Below are 22,431 nucleotides of genomic sequence, written 5' to 3'. Positions count from 1 at the left end.
TCTACATTTTGTAACTTCTCCAGTTCGGTCATAGTAAGTTTATTTTGTCATCCTAATAGCAAAATTCATCAATCGCTTGTAGTGTCTTATATCCTAATCTAATTACCTCAATATCTGCTTTGTGTCTTTTCAAGACAATGTCCGTTCCGTTCAACTGGTCTTCCAAGTCCTTTGCTGTCTCTGACATCATTGCAATGTGATTTGCGGATCACAAGTTTTTTCTTGTGAACTTTAATCAACTCTCCAAATTTCACCCTACTTTCGTGTATTGCGTTCTCCACGTACAAGCTTAACAACACCAAGGATAGTCTACAACTCTCTCAACTGCGGCTGGTCCCGGCGGGCATGGGTGTGTGTGTGTGTGTTTGTCCATAGGATAATTTAGGTTAAGTAGTGTGTAAGCTTAGGGACTGATGACCTTAGCAGTTCAAGTTGTAGATACATTTCACTTCCTACATTATACCTCCATTACCTTCAGAATATCGAAGAGTGTGTTCCAGTCAACATTGTCAACAGGCTTTATTTCGAGCTACAAATGCTTCAAACGAAAGTTTATCTGCCTTCACTCTGCTTTCTAAGATAATGTTGCAGATTCAATATTGCCTTATGTGTTCGTACATTTCTGTGGAAACCAAACTGATCTTCCCCTAGGTCGGCTTCCATCAGTTTTTTTCATTCTTCTGTAAATAATTCTTGTCAGTATTTTGCAACCATGACTTACTAAACACATCGTTCTGTAAAAGTGATACCTGCCAGCGCCTGCCTCCTTTGAAACTGAAATTATTGCATTCTTATCGAAGTCTGAAGGTATTTTAGCTGTCATACATATTTTTCTTAAGAGGTAGAATTGTTCTGTGATGGTATGTTCTCGTAAGGATCACAACAATTCTGAAGGAATGTCTACTCCGCTGTTTTGTTTCGACTTACACCTTGCGGTACTCTGTCAGATTCTTCTCAAACTGCCATATCTCCCATCTCATCTACATCTCTTCCCCTGCCAGAATACTATCATAAAGCTTTTACATTTGTATAGCCTTTCTGTATAAACATTTCACATCTCAAGCTTCCTTCCTTTACTAAGTACTGGTTTCCCATCTATGCTCCCAATATTCACACAAGTGTTTCTGTCTTCTCCAAACGTCTCATTAACTTTCCTGTAGTCTGTGTCTTTGTTTACTACGAATACTATACATGCTTCTACAGTTTTGGATTTGTTCGCTAGCCATTCCTGCTTTGCCAGTTTGCTCTTTCTCTCACATTTTAGACGTATCTATTACCTGTTGTCTGTTCCACTTACTGCATTTTTATGTTTCCTCTTTCTGTCAGTTAAATTCAGTATCTCGTGTATTATGCATGGATTTCTACTGGGCCTTGTCTGTTTTTCTAGTTGTTCCTTTGCTGTCTTGGTTATACCAATTCTCAAACCTATCCATTCGTCTTCTGCTGGCTCCTGTTCTCTCTTTTATTGAGTTGCTGTCTACTTCACAGTTTGAACTTCTCGATACCCTTGGATTCTTTCAGCTTATCTGGTTCCCATCCTTTTAATTTCCTAGCTTTCTGAATTTTTCAGTTTCGCAGTTAATATCCAATACATTATCATAAGAGTCGACGTCTGCTTCAGGAAATGGTTTGCAGTTTAAAATCTGTTTCGGGGTCTCTTTTTTTCTACTATGTAATCTCTATGTCTCTCCAGTTTCTCCTACGTACGCCGCCATCTTTCATTGTTCTTTAATTGTGTTAGCAACGATTATATTGCGCTCTGTGCAAAATTCCACGGGGCAGATTTCCGTTTCATTTCTTTGCTACAGTATATGTAATCCTACTTTTTTCCGTTTCTTCTAGTGCGTCATAATTAAATTTACATCTTTTTTTACTACTTGAATATTTTCTTTTATCTCATCGTACATTTTTTCAATCTCTTCATCATCTGGGGAGGTATCGGGCGTATAGATTTGTGGTGCCGTGATGGGTAATGGTTTTGTTTCTGTCTTGTATACGATAATGCGTTCACGATGCTGTTCTTAATGGCTCATCATCATTCCTATTTTCTTATTCAGTATTACACTAACTAATGCCTTATCCCTATATGATTTTGTAATGATAACCTTGTAGTCACGTGAACAGAAGTCCTAGTCTTCCTGCTGCTGCACTTCACGAATTTCCTCTGCATCTAACTTCAATCGAGCCCTTTCTCTATCTTAATTCTTTGACCTAATACCTGGCGACAATATCATTGTGAGTAATTACAGATCAGAAATTTTTCCTCCAACATTTGTTAGTCAAGAGGATGCATACATGGTAAACCATGCAGTAGTGTTGTATGTCTCAGAAAATGTAACAGCTGCAGATTCTCCTAGTTTTCAGTCATTCACATAACTACACTACTGACCATTAAAATTGCTACACCAAGAAGAAATGCAGATGATACACGGGTATTCATTGGACAAATATATTATACTAGAACTGACATGTGATTACATTTTCACGCAATTTGGATGCATAGATCCTGAGAAATCAGTACCCAGAACAACCACCTCTGGCGGTAATAACGGTCTTGATACGCCTGGGCATTGAGTCAAACAGAGCTTGGATGGCGTGTACAGGTACAGCTGCCCATGCAGCTTCAACATGATACCACAGTTCATCAAGAGTAGTGGCTGGCGTATTGTGATAAGCCAGTTGCTCGGCCACCATTGATCAGACGTTTTCAATTGGTGAGAGATGTGGAGAATGTGCTGGCCAGGGCAGCAGTCGAACATTTTCTGTATCCAGAAAGGCCCGTACAGGACCTTCAACATGCGGTCGTGCATTATCCTGCTGAAACGTAGGGTTTCGCAGGGATCAAATGGCTCTGAGCACTATGGGACTCAACTGCTGAGGTCATTAGTCCCCTAGAACTTAGAACTAGTTAAACCGAACTAACCTAAGGACACCACAAACATCCATGCCCGAGGCAGGATTCGAACCTGCGACCGTAGCGGTCTTGCGGTTCCAGACTGCAGCGCCTTTAACCGCACGGCCACTTCGGCCGGCCCGCAGGGATCGAATGAAGGGTAGAGCCACGGGTCGTAACACATCTGAAATGTAACGTCCACTGTTCAAAGTGCCGTCAATGCGAACAAGAGGTGACCGAGACGTGTAACCAATGGCACCCCATACCATTACGCCGGGTGATATGCCAGTATGGCGAAGACGAATACACGCTTCCAATGTGCGTTCACCGCGATGTCGCCAAACAGGGATGCGACCACCTGGATTCATTCGAAAAAATGACGTTTTGCCATTCGTACACGCAGGTTAGTCGTTGAGTACACCATCGTAGGTGCTCCTGTCTGTGATGCAGCGTCAAATGTAACGGCAGCCATGGTCTCCGAGCTGATAGTCCATGGTGCTGCAAACGTCGTCGAACTGTTCGTGCAGTTGTTGTCTTGCAAACGTCCCCATCTGTTGACTCAGGGATCGAGACGTGGCTGCACGATCCGTTGCAGCCATGCGGATGAGATGCCTGTCATCTTGACTGCTAGTGATACGAGGCCGTTGGGATGCAGCACGGCGTTCCGTATTACCCTCCTGAACCCACCGATTCCATATTCTGCTAACAGTCATTGGATCTCGAACAACGCGAGCAGCAATGTCGCGATACGATAAAGCGCAATCGCGATAGGCTACAATGCGACCTTTATCAAAGTCGGAAACGTGTTGGTACGCATTTCTCCTCCTTACACGAGGCATCACAACAACGTTCCACCAGTCAACGCCGGTCAACTGCTGTTTGTGTATGAGAAATCTGTTGGAAACTTTCCTCATGTCAGCACGTTATATGTGTCGCCACCGGCGCCAACCTTGTGTGAATGCTCTGAAAAGCTAATCATTTGCATATCACACCATCTTCGTCCCGTTGGTTAAATTTCGTGTCTGTAGTACATCATCTTCGTGGTGTAGCAGTTTTAATGGCCAGTAGTGTAACATAGCAAGATGTCAGTGATTAATGTTGCATGAACAGAGCAGCCGATCATCCAGGCTTTTACCCCTGCAACTAATGACGAGGCTGCTGCTGTCTGTACTCAGGAATTTGTGACATTCTGACCTCTCCATAATGAGTTACACTGATCAGCCAGAACATTATGACCACCTACTTTATAGTCGGTATGTCCGCCTTTAGCACGGATAACAGCAGCAATGCATCAAGGCATGGAAGAAATCAAGCCTTGGCAGGTCACTGGGTGGCGTTAGTGCCTCATCTGCACGCACAAGTCACCTAATTCCTGCCGGCCGTTGTGGCCGAGCGGTACTAGGTACTTCAGTCTGGAACCGCGCGACCGTGACGGTCGCAGGTTCGAATCCTGCCTCGGGCATGGATGTGTGTGATATCCTTAGGTTAGTTGGGTTTAATTAGTTGTAAGTTCTAGGGGACTGATGACCTCAGATGTTAGGTCCCATAGTGTTCAGAGGCATTTGAACCATTTGAATCTAATTCCACTAAATACTGGGATGGGGGCGACGAGCTCTGATGCCACATTCAGCCACATCCCAGATGTGTTCGATCAGGTTCAGATTTGGCGAGTTGAGAGGCCAGCACATAAATTGGAACTCGCCACTGCATTCCTCCAGCATACTCTTGCCTTGTGACATGGCGTATTATCTTGATTGGATAACATGACCTTCATGAAGGGATGTGCGTTGTCTGCAACCAGTGTACGATACAACTTAACTGTCATGGTGCCTTGCACGAACTCCACTGGACCAATGGATATCGACGTGAATGTTCTCCAGAGCATAATTCAGCCACTGCCGACTTGTATCCGTCCTGCAATACAGGCTTCAAGGAGCTGTTCCCATGGGAAACGAGAGATTGGCGGCCTCCCATCGGCATGAAGAAGGTATAGGGATTCGTCAGACCTTGAAATGCTCTTCCACTGTCCCAACGTCCAGTGCCGATGGTCATATGTCCATTTCAGTCATAGTTGTCGATACTGTGGTGTTAATATTCTCGCAGATGTAGGTCGTCGGCTGCAGAGAACCATCGTTGGGAGTGCCTTTAATAAGTTCCATAACGAAACATTGTCTCGAAATTTGGTAGAAAATCCGAAGAAATTCTGGTCGTATGTAAAGTACACAAGCGGCAAGACGCAGTCAATACCTTCGCTGCGCAGTGCCGATGGTACTGTTACCGACGACTGTGCCGCTAAAGCGGAGTTATTGAACACAGTTTTCCGAAATTCCTTCACCAGGGAAGATGAATGGAACATTCCAGAATTTGAAACATGAACAGCCGCTAGCATGAGTTTCTTAGAAGTAGATACCTTAGGGGTTGCGAAGCAACTCATATCGCTTGATACGGGCAGGTCTTCAGGTCCAGATTGTATACCGATTAGGTTCCTTTCAGATTACGCTGATACAATAGCTCCCTACTTAGCCACTCATATACAACCGCTCGCTCACCGATAGATCTGTACCTACAGATTGGAAAATTGCGCAGGTCGCACCAGTGTTTAAGAAGGGTAGTAGGAGTAATCCATCTAACTACAGACCTATATCATTGACGTTGACGTCGTTTTGCAGTAGGGTTTTGGAGCATATACTGTATTCAAACATCATGAATCACCTCGCAGTGAACGATCTATTGATACGTAATCAGCATGGTTTCAGAAAACATCGTTCTTGTGCAACGCAGCTAGCTCTTTATTCGCACGAAGTAATGGCCGCTATCGACAGGGGATCTCAAGTTGATTCCGCATTTCTAGATTTCCGGAAAGCTTTTGACACCGTTCCTCACAAGCGACTTCTAATCAAGCTGCGGGCCTATGGGGTATCGTCTCAGTTGTGCGACTGGATTCGTGATTTCCTGTCAGGAAGGTCGCAGTTCGTAGTAATAGACGGCAAATCATCGAGTAAAACTGAAGTGATATCAGGTGTTCCCCAGGGAAGCGTCCTGGGACCTCTGCTGTTCCTGATCTACACTCCTGGAAATTGAAATAAGAACACCGTGAATTCATTGTCCCAGGAAGGGGAAACTTTATTGACACATTCCTGGGGTCAGATACATCACATGATCACACTGACAGAACCACAGGCACATAGACACAGGCAACAGAGCATGCACAATGTCGGCACTAGTACAGTGTATATCCACCTTTCGCAGCAATGCAGGCTGCTATTCTCCCATGGAGACGATCGTAGAGATGCTGGATGTAGTCCTGTGGAACGGCTTGCCATGCCATTTCCACCTGGCGCCTCAGTTGGACCAGCGTTCGTGCTGGACGTGCAGACCGCGTGAGACGACGCTTCATCCAGTCCCAAACATGCTCAATGGGGGACAGATCCGGAGATCTTGCTGGCCAGGGTAGTTGACTTACACCTTCTAGAGCACGTTGGGTGGCACGGGATACATGCGGACGTGCATTGTCCTGTTGGAACAGCAAGTTCCCTTGCCGGTCTAGGAATGGTAGAACGATGGGTTCGATGACGGTTTGGATGTACCGTGCACTATTCAGTGTCCCCTCGACGATCACCAGTGGTGTACGGCCAGTGTAGGAGATCGCTCCCCACACCATGATGCCGGGTGTTGGCCCTGTGTGCCTCGGTCGTATGCAGTCCTGATTGTGGCGCTCACCTGCACGGCGCCAAACACGCATACGACCATCATTGGCACCAACGCAGAAGCGACTCTCATCGCTGAAGACGACACGTCTCCATTCGTCCCTCCATTCACGCCTGTCGCGACACCACTGGAGGCGGGCTGCACGATGTTGGGGCGTGAGCAGAAGACGGCCTAACGGTGTGCGGGACCGTAGCCCAGCTTCATGGAGACGGTTGCGAATGGTCCTCGCCGATACCCCAGGAGCAACAGTGTCCCTAATTTGCTGGGAAGTGGCGGTGCGGTCCCCTACGGCACTGCGTAGGATCCTACGGTCTTGGCGTGCATCCGTGCGTCGCTGCGGTCCGGTCCCAGGTCGACGGGCACGTGCACCTTCCGCCGACCACTGGCGACAACATCGATGTACTGTGGAGACCTCACGCCCCACGTGTTGAGCAATTCGGCGGTACGTCCACCCGGCCTCCCGCATGCCCACTATATGCCCTCGCTCAAAGTCCGTCAACTGCACATACGGTTCACGTCCACGCTGTCGCGGCATGCTACCAGTGTTAAAGACTGCGATGGAGCTCCGTATGCCACGGCAAACTGGCTGACACTGACGGCGGCGGTGCACAAATGCTGCGCAGCTAGCGCCATTCGACGGCCAACACCGCGGTTCCTGGTGTGTCCGCTGTGCCGTGCGTGTGATCATTGCTTGTACAGCCCTCTCGCAGTGTCCGGAGCAAGTATGGTGGGTCTGACACACTGGTGTCAATGTGTTCTTTTTTCCATTTCCAGGAGTGTATATAAATGACCTGGGTGTCAATCTGAGCAGTTCTCTTAGGTTGTTCGCAGATGATGCTGTAATTTACCGTCTAGTAAGGTCATCCGAAGACCAGTATCAGTTGCAGAGCGATTTAGAAAAGATTGCTGTATGGTGTGGCAGTTGACGCTAAATAACGAAATGTGTGAGGTGATCCACATGAGTTCCAAAAGAAATCCGTTGGAATTCGATTACTCGATAAATAGTACAATTCTCAAGGCTGTCAATTCAATTAAGTACCTGGGTGTTAAAATTACGAACAACTTCAGTTGGAAAGACCACATAGATAATATTGTGGGGAAGGCGAGCCAAAGGTTGCGTTTCATTGGCAGGACACTTAGTAGATGCAACAAGTCCACTAAAGAGACAGCTTACACTACACTCGTTCGTCCTCTGTTAGAATATTGCTGCGCGGTGTGGGATCCTTACCAGGTGGGATTGACGGAGGACATCGAAAGGGTGCATAAAAGGGCAGCTCGTTTTGCATTATCACCTAGTAGGGGAGAGAGTGTGACAGATATGATACGCGAATTGGGATGGAAGTCATTACAGCAAAGACGTTTTTCGTCGCGGCGAGATCTATTTACGAAATTTCAGTCGCCAACTTTCTCTTCCGAATGCGAAAATATTTTGTTGAGCCCAACCTACATAGGTAGGAATGATCATCAAAATAAAATAAGAGAAATCAGAGCTCGAACAGAAAGGTTTAGGTGTTCGTTTTTCCCGCGCGCTGTTCGGGAGTGGAATGGCAGAGAGATAGTATGATTGTGGTTCGACGATCCGTCTGCCAAGCACTTAAATGTGAATTGCAGAGTAGTCATGTAGATGTAGATGTAGATGTGTTAGGTGCACCATGTGTTCAGACACAGCAGTGAAGTTTGATGTTAGTTCCGCCACTGTTCGCGCCCTGTCGTGTTTTACCAGTCTGCCCAGTCTGCAACGTCTGACCACTGTAACGAGAGATAGCCACCCCACGACGTCTGGACCTGTTTTCACCTTGGCTTTGCCATGTGATGAAGACACCACAGCACTTCTTGAACACCCGACAAGTTGTTCCGTTTTTGAAAGGCTTGTGCTGAGGCTCTGTGCCGTTACGATCTGCCCTCAGTCCTACTCAGAGAGATTGTGCACCTTCGTCATTCTACACGTGGACAGCATGCTCACTGATACTACATGCACTGTGCATGTGTCTAACATTGCTCGCCAGGTGGTGCTGCCATCGCCTGGATAGCTTTATATCGATAGTAGGTCGGTGCTCATAATGTTATAGCTGATCAGTATATGTATTCTAAATGCTAAAATCACTCTACTCCACTCCTGTGTGTCAGTGATATGCCCTTCAATTCTCACAAACTCTCTCAACTGGTTCGCATTTTCCTGCTCTGTAGATACTCTGTCCAGTTACATTAATAAGACCACCTGTCAGAATCCTTTGGCAGTGCAGACCACAGCAAGATATGCAGGACGAGAGTCAGTGTGGTTCTGGAAGCTACTGATAGGGATGTGGAGTCATGCCGACTCCAGGACTGTGGTCTGTATGCACCTCCACAGTTGCCATTCACCCCTCCCATCTATGGCCGTGGTGCACCACTGTTGATTCGGCGCCTGTTTTGAATAGTGCCGTTTTGCCAGGAACTGTATAGTTTAACCATGGCGGTACACACACACACACACACACACACACACACACACACACACACACACACACACATATTTACAAACTAAGCTGCTTCAGAAATGTTTACACCCTTGGCCCAAAAGGAAGTGATGATGCTCATTTGGACGTTAGATATATCACCCTGCTTCTGCATAACGACAATGTCCACATCCCCCAACATGCTTTATATAACTTCCACTGCTAGTGCTGTCATCTGCCGTCTGTGAGTGACTACTGCATGTTGACGTCGAATGTAGGCAGTAGTCACATTAATGTGACCGTGTATGACACAGAGAAATTTTCAAATAAAATTAATCAAAATGAATGCAGAGAGAAGCAATGCAATATGTACAACTGTTTGTGTCTGATCATTTTGGTAACGTTCAGAAACAGACAATCACATTATCCTCTTTGTCGTTACTGACGTATGTCAAAGGCCATCGAAGAAGACCACAGAACCCCGTGGAGTATTGCCATTCTGCAGTGCTGGGCAGGCATATGGCTCTGGCTCTCACGTGCTGACCATCTGCAGAATACCTGTCAAGTTTGCTTCTACCGATGGCCAAATACTGACATTTATAAAAAAGACTAAGAAGAGAGGTCATGACGTGATTCTGAACGCCCTGAATCGTTTCACGAAGTCCACAGTAGAAGAGGAGATCTCCAGCAGGAGCTTGCGTGGGAGAGGGACTGTGTTTAGCTGCTGATGTAATGCTGAGTGGTCAAGATACACAGCCCAGGCAGTGGAAGAGCAGTTCACAACACAGACCGTGACCATCAACGAGAATCCACTCTTCTGTCATCACAGGCATGTCGCTGAGATATACAGTTGGGCCTATGGATTCTACAATGAAGAAAGAGCTCATTTCAACACTGTCTGCAGCTCATGACATGGGTCCTGTCATAATAAGCAGCGTTACATCATGCTGCTACTGTCCACGAAACATAACCCAAAGGCTCCTCTACATCTTTTTTTTTTAAAAAAAAACAGGGAACTAAAACAATTCAGAAAGGAAGACGATCTTAATTTGCCTTTTTAAGGAGGACCCGACATGCTGTCATTTGCAATAAAAATTACTTGGATAGGATGGTGAACCACAATCTGTGTAGGCCATTGAATCAGGTCTGCTCCACATTCATTTACGTTTTGGGTTTAGAAGATATCATTCCATCATTGATAACCTTACTAGAAGAAAGCTTTCTCACACAAACAACATCTTGTGTTACTTTACTTTTTGATACCATTTTAAGCATAATATGTTCTGATAGCTACACCAGTGTGGCTTAAGTTACTGTCATTCCAGTCAGAGCGTGAGAATGATATTTTACAAGGAAACTTTGGTTACCATCTTTGCCATTGCCAACTATAAGATCCACATTAAAAAAAGATTCAGTAGAGTGCTCCTTGTTGAGTTCATCTTTTTTGATACTGAACAGTCCAGTTGTACTGACCAGTGAGACCTTCTCATCTGAGTATGATAAACGCTATCCACTACGATTATAGAGGTTTTGGCACTGGTACATGCAGAACAACCATAGAAGCTGTCATCCGTATGGAGTCTGGAGAAGTGCTGCTATTAGTCATACAGTGACAATCTTCACGGTGAGTCGGTCTGTTGGCATATTTTCTGATCTACAGTCGTTGATATTGCCCACTTATGGAAATGGCTTTGCAAATCACCTCTGAGAGAAAGAGCCACTTGGAATTTGTGCTGAAGCTTGGTGGTCATCAGATTTCAGTTCTCTCCCGGATGTGAAGTTAGCTGTTTAACCTTAACGAAAAGGCGCACAATTATTTTCGATTTAGAGAAGTACAAGAGGGCGTCTACAATGGATTTCATTGAAAAATAACATTTCTTAGCGCATTGTGACAGCTCTGTAATGATTTGTCAATTTGCACTGACGGTTCTAAGCAAGAGGATAACCTCAGCTTCTGAATGGTTTGCTCCAGTCATTTTGTAAAGCACCACTTACTAAAGCTTAAACTCTATGAGCTTACCAGAAATGAATGCAGTCCGTTCACGACATTCTCCTTGACGAAACACTTTTTTGCGAAGAAGGTGATATTCCACTGAGTAACCGGTCTTTTAAAACTTAGGAAAGAAGCAGACAGATATTGCAGTGGAAGAGGTCAACACCATATCCATGTAGAACACTGTTCACTTCCTCTGTATTCATTGACCTTGAAGTTGATGCAAAGGAGGACTGACTTCAAAAGAAAATGGTAGCTGGCAACATCTATGTTTCACCAAGAGTATTGTCTTAATGTCCTATAGGCAATGTGATAATTGGAGCCAAAGCAGAAGTTTTGTTGTTGGCACAAGATCAAGAAAAGATATCACCTGCGTCCTTTGAATCCATGGTGGCATTTGTCTTACTTGACGCAGCAAAGTCACGGAAAATCTTCATCTACTTGCAAGGAAGGGTATTCACACCCTCTGCCCCCCCCCTCTCTTCTTGAATATGAGCCCATGGTATTACCCATTGGGCAGTCTCTCTGAGAGAGATTATCCATGGTCCACTACCAGCTATTCCCTCTCTGACATAAGCAGCATCACCTGTTTGGCCATTCTTTAAATGACTTATTACCATATGCAGAAAACTTCAAGAACACCTTGTTCCTGTATATGATTATGGTCTTGTGTAACATCTTGAGTAGGAAATTAAAAGTTATCATCTTCTTCTTAGACAATTTTATCTTAGAAAATAAAATATCCATCTAAAGATTAGCATTATAGTTACACAGTTTGAAATATGTAGGAGAAATCGGATGAAATATGAGATAAAACTGTCTCTGCCAGAGTTGTCACAACAACATAAGTATTGCATACTGATTATAGTGATTGTGAATTGTTTTTGACTTACTGAATAGGGGATAGCAGTCACTGGTGCAACTTACACTTTACCTAATAGACAGTATAGATCAGCTATAAACGACCTTCACACATCAGTTCTTGGCGACTTTTGCAATAACTGACTTTCACGCACTGACTTTTGTTACTCATCTGCATGTATGTAAAAAGGAGAGCTCAAGATGGAGACTAAAACATCAAAAAATGAAGGAAACTGAGATGTTTTGACATTCGTTGAATTGTTCATTACTGGACTGAGGCCATATCAGAAGCTTTTTGTAAAGACGAAGACTACAATGGTTTGTAATACAAGATAGTAATATTTGTCAATAGACTGAATGAAGAGAATGATAGATTTTTAAAATGAAGCAGTACCTCTGTCATTTCCTTGAATATACGTCTTTTGTGAATGATGTAGGTTGTTTCTTATGAAGTAATTGAAAAGCAGTTGTGTTTTTACAAAGCTAGAAACTGAAAAACAGAAACCTTCTGATCAGAATTGTAATACTTAAACGAATCCCATTGGTTCTGAGTTCTAGAGTGTGTATGTCTGTATGATGTTAAAGTGTATTTGACTTAAAATTTCTTAACAAAACATTTTCAGAATTTTTACAGCCTACAAGTCATTTCTTGAAGTAATCCTGGGAGTTGCTGTTACAAACTTTCTTTTGGGAGGTGTTGAAATTGAAGAACAGGCAATAGGTACCCTACTAACAAAAACTATATGTGAGCCATCAGATTATCGCTCCTGTTAATATAGTGTTCTGTTGTAGTATTAGTGGAAGTAGTAGTTTTGGTCGAAAGTGCACTACTTGGTAAATTCAGAAGAAATAGATGTAAATTGTAGATTTTAGACGACATACGAAAGTGGTTATGGGCAGATTTTTATTTTTTGTTGTACACAACTCATTGCTACTTTTTTATTCAGCCATTTCTTGTGTAACAGTAGTTTTGACATTGTTTTCTACACTTCTTTTTAAAGTCCATCTTTTTTGCTTGTATATGTAGGATGGTTTAATAGCAGTCACAAAAGACACACACTATTTAAAAAATCAGTCAATACATTAATACTTCTCACATTCTGATATTTGTTGAACTATTTATTAGGGGACAAGTGTTTGTCAAGTTGTCTGTACAGGTAAGACAATCAAAGACAACTGTGATGAGATGATTTTTATGTTCATCTTGTATATATTTCTTTGTACTTTTTCAGTCACATACTACAAATAGTGTTTGAAGTTAGTGTAATAACCTAATAACATAATAATATTTTTCTAAAAATTCTATACTACTTGAATAAACACATTTGATCATATTTATGAATAAAAAAGAAAAAATATGTATCATTATGTACCAGTATACTTATGCTTATGAAAGTGATGCAAGACTCAGAAATCAGACCATGTATCAAAGATAAGGAAAGATAAACATTATTCAGTGCATGAACTAAGTCCTTAAGTTTCATTGGATGAGCACTACATCCAAATTATTTTCATTTAAAGTACAGTACTTAAGTTTTGAATAGGCCTTACATCATATATTCTTATACACAAATATATCTATAGTTGTCAATTGATCATTTTTGTTACAGATACTGGGGATCTGTTTCGCCCAGAACCTCAGGGCCGACATATTTGCACAGAAAGCAAAATGGCATTGACAGTTTCGGGCCCCCACTGCTGTCTAGCGACAAACATTTTTGAAGCAAGGTGTAAGAAGGATGCATAAACCAGTGCAGCTTTAAACTGCTGTTGGACATCCTTCCCATCTTTCTTCTCAGTGTGGGGCCCGTACAAAAACTGTTGACAACAAACTCAACTATTGAGTTTATGGACTGCTAATGCATGGACAAAATAATATTTGCAAGATTAACAATACTAATTCAACATTCTACAGTGATGATGCAATTGTAATAAAATGATATTGTAGTGCTGTTGCTGATTTATAAAGTGATGTGTCAAACTTCATATATCCAAACAGTGTGGAATATAAATAATATTTTCTGGAACAATTGGATATAAACTTGGAATAATAATATTAACTGAGTTCTATTGCTGTGAAACAGTATTTTCTGTTAAATGCAAAGTGCTATTCCATATGCAAAGAATATATTATGCTATCTGTTTACAAAATGTGCTATTGCATTTACTATAATACCTGCAGGGATGAAAAAACTCTTTGCCAATGTAATTTTTCATCACATGGTACGTGAAATATTAAACTTGTATAGTGATTGAACAGTGCATCTTGGATTACTATGCTGGAACATTTTTATCCATTTGCTTCTGTTGCAATGCAAACTTTTTACAAACTTTTTTTAGGGAAACTTTTTTTACAAATTCAATATATTTCTGCATAAATATCTTAACTCATGAAAATTCAAAAATAGTTTTGATTTTCTATGTTTCATAATCCTGTTTCAGGATTAAATGGGCTACACAGTGGCTGCAATGTTATAACTAGGAATGTTGCATTGATTTTCTGTCTGGTCTCCAGAGAAGTAAACATAATTAGGCATTAAAACTAGTTTCCATTGACTGGGCATAACATTGATCATGCTATAGTATTTACATTCAGTTTGTTTCAAAATTATTGTGTTATTGAGAATATATAGTGTAGCCCAGTAAAAATTAATTTTTAAGTGTCACTATTGCTATAAGCAAATTGACCTGCAGAAGTTCATTCAGATTGATACCTTCATTGTGTTCTACAGGATGTTTACAAAGTGTATTGACTTATAGGTTGTGGCGTTGTTACACTTATTTGTTAACTTATTTAATTTTTTGTGACCATTCAGTAATACACAAATAATATTATCAGTCATTTCTGTAGAAAATATTGGATTGTAGGTGTTAAAGAAATACAAAATATGACCACAACATATCCAGGATAGGATACAATACAAGTGAAAGCCTGCTGCAGTATTGGTGAAAAATTTTTCCAACATGTAGCTTACTGCAACATAAATAAATTTTTGTATGTTGAAATGTTTGGTTAATTATTTCATATTTTTTTAACACAATTACCTTTATTACATCATATAGAGTCTTCACTGTTAATGTTGCAAAGTTGAAGAAATATTGTCATTTTAAGGTTAGTGATAGTATCTGAAAGAATCCAGATAAGTCGTAAAGTCATCCTTACCAGATATAGTACACCATTGTGACAGGTATCACATGTAAATTCGTTTATAAAATATTGTTCAGTAATATTATTATGTGAAAAATACTCATTCATTTGCTTAAAGATTATGATATACATTCACTCTCTGAAATTGTATAAAATTTAAATTTTTATATTTGTGTGAATAATGTGTGAGGCTGTGTAATCTTTTCCAGAAAATAAGGTTTATTTCCATGTATCATATTTCTCAGAGCAGAAGATGATGTACTCTCTCTGTGAAATTTTTAGTTTATTTTGGTGGTGGCACATCTGTGATTCTAATATTAAGTGGGTCACAATTTCAGCATTAATGTTTTTGTAATTTCCACTGAACAGTTTCCTCCATTGTACTAACACAGTTACAGCATTTCCGGCTTTTACTTTTATTTGTAACTGATATAATTTATTGTTACATAACTTAAAACTATTGTTTTCATATAAATGTGAGAATGACAAATCAGATTCCAGAACTCCAATGTATTTTGATGAATATAAGCAGTTTAAATGGATTAGCATTTCATATTTTTATATCTTGAAATTACTAATTGAATATTCTGTAACCATAAATTCTTTTGTACATGACTGTGTCCTGCAAATTATAAGCTACTATGCAGCTAAGGAAATACTCGGCTTTAAATTGCATATGTTTTGAATCTTTTGTATTTTTTTAGTATTCTATCATTTTAATTTTTTATGAAGGACCTATAAAAAGTTATTTTATTGTGCCTTTGTTAAATTTCTTTTAGTGAATTTTGAAGTACTTTAAGGAGAGTGTACTAATGATATAGCTAAGTAATGTTAACTTGTTGAGATGCATCTGTTGAACCAGATGAAAGGCTTGCTGTGTGTTGAAATCTGTGCTGACCAATAGATTCTGACAATCATTGTTTCATATTAATGTAATTTTGTCCTTAAAAGAGATGGGCAGCTATATATGAATGTTCAGAGGTCTTTTTGACATTGATTAGTACAATTTTGATTGAGTAGCAATAATTTTAGAAGGGGTAAAATGTAATCAACAGCATGCCATTCACATTGTCTTTGAGTTTATTAATTTAAAAACTTACATACCTTATGTACTCACTCTTCCCTCAGACATAATTATTCATTTTTACATTTCGTAGACATTTCTTACATGTGTCATAATCAAAATGTTTTCCTTTAATGCTAAAAAACATAATCTAAGTAAGTTTCAAATCGTACACTTTGGAATTGGGCATGGTTGTATTCCAAAGTTAAATATATAGAAGTGTCATATGGAATAACTGATTTTGGTTCACAGAATCGTCATTACTGTGGTTATTTATTACTGTCAGAAATAATTATGTTGCATTGCCCAAAGCTTCTTAGCTACTTTCATGCATGCTGTCTATACAGTAACATTTTTCTGGTAAATCAAATGTGTCACAAGTTAACAACATTTTGTTATTATTTATTTGAGAATGATATTAACAATCAGTATTGCCACAGGCGTATGTATTTGTGTACCATCTATGAAAAGTTCATTTAAAGACCAACTTATTATGATGATATGTCTGCAGATTGACTATTGCATGTATTTGTTCCTGATAGGGTTGCCAATAAAGCAGTAGAAAAGTATACTAGTTAGTATTTGTCAGATTTTCAGGTGTGATTTAATTTGTGTGTCAATGAGAAATAAATATTTCATGTTCTGATAACTTATCCCAAACTGTTAACTTCTCAGTATTTTGTGTTTGTTTAGACATAATATTATTATGATAGTTTCAGTGCAACATCTATTTGCCGTTGCCTCATTTTGCTCAAAATTCCTAACTTGGAGTTTGAATGGCAGATAGGACTTTCATTTTACAATTACATTACTATCATTTTGCTGTCTGTTTTTATATTACTGAAATAAGCACTACATTGGAGCTGTATACCTTTCTTGAATATAACTATAATTAGTTGACAGTATTGTTTTTAACTGTTATTTTAGTTGCTGTTTCACTCTACGCACAACTGAAAATTGTTAGTATATCATGAGTGTGTAGTGGTTCAAGTAAATATATTTTGTGTATTGTATTGTAAGTGGCCAATGAATACAACCTTTACACAGTCTTAAGAAATAGTCACTGGAGGTGTTTGTCAAAATAACCTGTGAACTACAAATCATTTATTATACATCCTTATACTGATCAAGTTGTGTATTATTTTCACAAAATTATAAAGACTCATGTTCCTTCTTCCATTGGTACACCAGGAAATATATGCAAATAACTCATTTTGCAGATGTAATATCTCAAAACAAAGTTGTTTGAAACCAAGGTGCCATTGCTCATACGAGCTTCCAAAAGCTAATAAATAGACTATGATTTTCACTCAGGTTCAAAACACCATATTTGTGATCAATCTGTGTGTCATTTGAGTGGTTCTCGTGGAATTAGCAGCAAAATATAAAATTATCATCTAAAGACATGTCTTTTGATATTTTTGAGTGCACTTTTTGCTGAGTTCCATGTGAAAGTGGAAGCTATGTCACGAGTTTCAACTGTATGCCAGAAATACTGTGTAATCCAAATTGTAATTTACAAACTGCTGTTTTATTAATAAAAACCATTTGTACTGTAATAAACAAATCATCAGACATTCACCAAACTTTCTCTTTTCAGTTAACTTAGTCAGAATGGCGTTTTCAGTGACAATTATAATTTTATATTAAACAATTTTTCTATGTGAGGAACTGTATGTAGTGAACCTAAACTGTATTATTAAATCATCCTGATTACAAAGTTGGAGTTGTATATGAGTATTTATGGGATCAATTTGAGATGTCTGTGATTACAAGCTTTGTAAATGTCACCTACAGTTCTTACAAACCGTAGGCTAGCTGCAACACAAACTAGTTCCATCTAGACATGTTTTCAAGGTCCTTGCACTGGATGCTTGCTTACTGTGAAAGTAATTTGCTTATCACAATGTTTCCTTATAACATAGGATGATCGAACAGTTTTATTGCCCTGAGCCTTCTTACTTCCCAATGAGTTACTAAATGGATATGTCATGATGCACTTGGCTGTTGTGGTTTCTGGTTAGCCTTTTGCAGACAAAAGGTCACAGAAAACTATTGTTTCTCTATATTGGTAATCAAATGGAAGTAGTTCAGTTTTAGAAATGTTTGGATGAAATCTTCACTTATACTACTATAAATTTATGGTTTCTAGGCACTCTCACTACACTTTTTCTGTCTTCTATCATAGTAATTAGAATGGCTAGGGTTGTGTGGTTCACATAACCAAACTGGATGCAAGTGAAATTAGTCAAGTTATTTGTGTACTTGGACTGTCACTGTCTAGGCCATGTGGTATCATATGTAACAATTAGAATGATGAAAAGCATTAATGTTTTCACCTTCTTTTCATATTAGATTGTATAGACTCTTTAGAAATCCAAATATTTGGAAACACTGTTTACTCATTGGAACCAGTAATCAGGTAAAGGGTTACATGTTTGGCATTCTCTAACACCCTAATTTTTAATGTAGTGAGATGTGAATATTGGTTAACTGGACTATCGGAAAGGTAAGTGCCTATTAGATGCTTAAGGGATATTAGTGAGATCATAACTTTTCGTCTGTTTTTGTCTAATATATCGTAACAGTGGGAGGTAGTGGGAAGATTTATGCTCTAAATGCCCCTCTTCTGAACTGTGAAGTAAAATTCACATTCCCGCAATGACAAAGAGTAGCTAACAGCCCAAAAACCCTAATTTCAGATATAAAATACTAAGAATGTGTGGTTGGAGCACAGTATTATGTGGACATGTATCATTGACTATTGGGCAACCAGAAAAGAATTAAGCTATGTGAGATATGGTACTATAGAAGGATGTTGAGAATAATGTGTACTGATAAGACTAGGAATGAGTGAGGAGAGGAACACATTGAAAACATGGAGAAGAAAAAAGGGTAGGGTGATAGGACAGGTTTTAAGATGCCAGGGAATAACTTCCTTGGTACTTGAAGGAGCTGTAGAGGGTGAAAGTTGCAGGGGAATACAGAGACTGACTTATATCCAACAAATTATTGAGGAGGTTGGGTGGATGCGCTATTCTGAGATAAGCAGGCAGGTATTGGAGAGGAATTTGTGCTAAGCCATATCAAAACTAGTCTGAAGACTGCTGAAAATGAGCCCAAACACCATTGAGGAACCAGCAAGAAATTTTTTGCGTCACCTGATCACTAACCAATGTTCGTGAAAGCTCTTACAGTAGCATTTAATTTTTTTTTTCAAATATGCGAGCATTTTCTCAATTATTGAGTGTCGGGAGACGCTATAAGAAAGATGTTATACATTGCGAAGAGCCATGACGATCATTCCACTTGGGACTTGTGGAATGGTACATTAGCTTATTTGTTTTAGTTGTAAATATTTGTCATGTATTGTTGTTTTCTGACATGTTCTACATCCTGGAGGACCTCCTCACTACGGATCAATTGGAATGAAAGTAAATCTAATTTAATCTAATCTTATTCTCAAAATTCTGAGAGGCCAGTCACCAGTACTGGTATGTGTCAACAAACATTTAACAAATCCAAGAATCACTTTGCTTAATGATAATGGTGAAAAAATTGGAGACATTCTAACCTATATAAATTGTTAGGGATAAACATTGTTTAGAAATATTACACACGAATAGAGTAGTGTGTGGGGAATATTTGTGGTATACGATGAACCTTTGTGAAATATAGATGCAGTTGTAGACAGTTGGTGTCATAAAGAAGGATAGCCGCAATAGTTTTTCGTGCATAACATCCATGAATGGGAAAGGACGAAAAGGCCTGGGGGGTAATTTTAGTGTACTACATACCCTTCATCATACACTAAGCGATGGCATGCTGGGTACAAATGTTTTGTGTATTCAAATTTTGACTACAGTGATCGTTTGGAAGGAATAGTTTCAGATTTTGCGATTGTTACGGATGTTCTGTACCGTAGTCCTCTAATCCAAGATCAGCCCAGTTTTCAGAAACTCGCCCCCAGCGCAGTTTTCAAGGAGTATGTTGTTTGCTCCTCTTATCCAAGATTGGGCCAGTTTTGAGAAATCCGCCAGCAGTAAAATTTTGGAGGAGTATCTTTTTTGCACCTGGTCACATAAACTTGTTGCTCACCATGGCCTTAGACGCATGTTGCCTTCATTGTGCACATAGACTTGTGACAAACAAACTATAGCGTATTTGTTCAGCTACCTTTTGGTACTCCTAGTTGTATCTGCTTGTGAGTCAAGGTGCTGTGGTGAGGTGAGATCCTATTTTTGTCCTCTTCCTACTGCAAGAAATTCGTACGCTCCTCTTAGACGAGCATAATGAGTCCTTCTGCAATGTGATATTGTGGTGGTGTTATGGAGGAACAGGAAACCCATTACCGGCTCATAGGTAGCTGTGCCTGAGGAACGTCAAGGGCACGAACGGTCGAATCATCAGAAACCGTGTTGCACGTCTCACTCTGTGAGAACCAGTGGAGAAATTTTAAGTGTAACTAAGAATTGGCAGATTCAGGTGATCAAGAACCATCTCGGCTCCTCATCTGCCTGGGTACACACTGCAAGTGAAAATTTCTTTTATCAGCAGAGAAAGAACTTGCTCCTCTTCTAGCAGCAGGGTACTGTAGGTTGATGGAGGTGGGAAGCATTCCAAAGTGATTGGAAAAGTATCAGGTCATTCTCATTTTCAGGAAGGGACATCGAATTGCCACGAAGTACTACAGGCCTGCAGCTCTGACGTCTGTCGATTGCAGAATTTTGGAACATATTTTAAATCTGCGTATTATGACATTTGTCGAGACCGAAACTCTCCTTTGTAGGAGTCAAGATGGCACCAGAAAATAACCGTCGTGCGAAACCCGGATCACTTTGTTCGTCCACCAGACTCAGCAAGCTGGAGATAGCGCCGCCTAGGGTGACGCCTTGTTTCCTGACTTCGAAAGGCGTTCGATACGGTTACACACTGCTGCCTGCTGTGCTGAACAAAATAAGAGTGTAAGGAATATCAGACCAGCTGTGCCACTGAATTGAAGACTTTCTAGCAAGCAGAATGCAGCAAACGATTCTCAGTGGGGAGAAATCTTCAGACGTAAACGTAACTACAGGCGTACACCGAGGGAGCTTTTTGGAAACATAATCTTTCGCAATACATGTAAATGATTTAGTGTATAACGTCTAGGATCCATGAGGTCGCTTTGATATTTTACCCAGAGAGGTTGCAAAGTTTGAAAATTTACCGCAGTGCAGGAGGACGTGGATCTACGATTGGTACAGTGATTGTCAGGTAACCCAGAACATAAACAAATGTAACGTAGTGTGTGTAAATGATGAGTACTGTAGGATACCGTGTTGGCGATGCCGTTGTCTGGAGAATTATATCGCCGTTGGGTGTATGTTACAGAATACGTAATAACTAAGGTCTAGGCGTATTGAATGTCACCTCACTCAAAATGTAGATACGAGGGTAATCCCAAAAGTAAAGTCTCGTATTTTTTTTTATAAGTACAGAACTCTGTGTGGCAGTTGGTCACACTGTTATGAAGAGTGCTTCACGCGCAGTGTGTAAACATGCGCACGCCGCGCTAGGTCGCTCAGTCTTGGCTTGGCAGCCGTTGAGAATGGAGATCCCGTCGGATGTTACCGCCAAGTGCGAATTGCGCACATTTATTCGGTTTTTGAACGCAAAGGGCACTGCGCCGATTGAATCCATCGCCAATTGACGGAAGTGTATGATGAGTCCTGCATGGGAAATTCAGAACCGGAGAAGAGGAATGTTGATCAAGGACGTACACATTCTCCATGACAACGTTCGCCCACATATCGCTGTTGCTCTCTTGCAATAGTTTCAGTGGAACATAATCACTCACACATCCTATAGTCCTGACTTGGCGCCCAGTCACTATTATCTGTTCCATAGGTTAAAAGAACACTTGCCCGAAAAGCGATTCAGCTCCGACGACGAGGTGAAAGAAGAGGTTTATAACTTTCTGAACAGCATGGCGGCGAGCTGGTGTGACATGGCATTCAAAAACTGCCACAGCGTCTACAAAAATGCATCAACAGAAATGGTGATTATGTCGAAAAATAGCTAAATGTTCAAGCTGTAAACTGATGTAAACCATTGCAGAAATAAAAAGGTATATGTACTAATAAAAAAATAGGAGACCTTACTTTTGGGATTACCCTCGTAAATGCTCCGCAGAAGTCATAAAGAAGAGAATGAAGCCAATGGTATACGATTACAACGGCAGTTCTGAAATTCTGGAGCGCCTTGAGTAGTCCTTCCATATTTTAGGTCCTGATTAAGTAAATATCGGAACTGTTCCGATGCGCCATACAAGGATCTGCGCGTAATACGTCG

The 22,431-nt window shown here is 40.5% G+C and overlaps 1 protein-coding gene across 1 annotated transcript in view; it reads left to right on the top strand.

The window, feature by feature from the left end:
• Positions 1-17,687, top strand: part of LOC126195672 (tetraspanin-17) — a 141,838-nt gene extending 124,151 nt beyond the window's left edge. The window contains exon 10 of the mRNA XM_049934298.1: positions 13,501-17,687. Within this exon, the coding sequence (XP_049790255.1) occupies positions 13,501-13,569 (69 nt within the window). The 3' untranslated portion in view covers positions 13,570-17,687. The remainder of the gene's footprint in view (positions 1-13,500) is intronic.
• The last annotated feature ends 4,744 nt before the right edge of the window (positions 17,688-22,431 follow it).

This window comes from Schistocerca nitens, chromosome 7, assembly GCF_023898315.1.
Source record: "Schistocerca nitens isolate TAMUIC-IGC-003100 chromosome 7, iqSchNite1.1, whole genome shotgun sequence".
Classification (NCBI taxonomy): domain Eukaryota; kingdom Metazoa; phylum Arthropoda; class Insecta; order Orthoptera; family Acrididae; genus Schistocerca; species Schistocerca nitens.
Note: the sequence above shows the minus strand (reverse complement) of the source record. Positions and strands in the feature narration are given on the sequence as shown.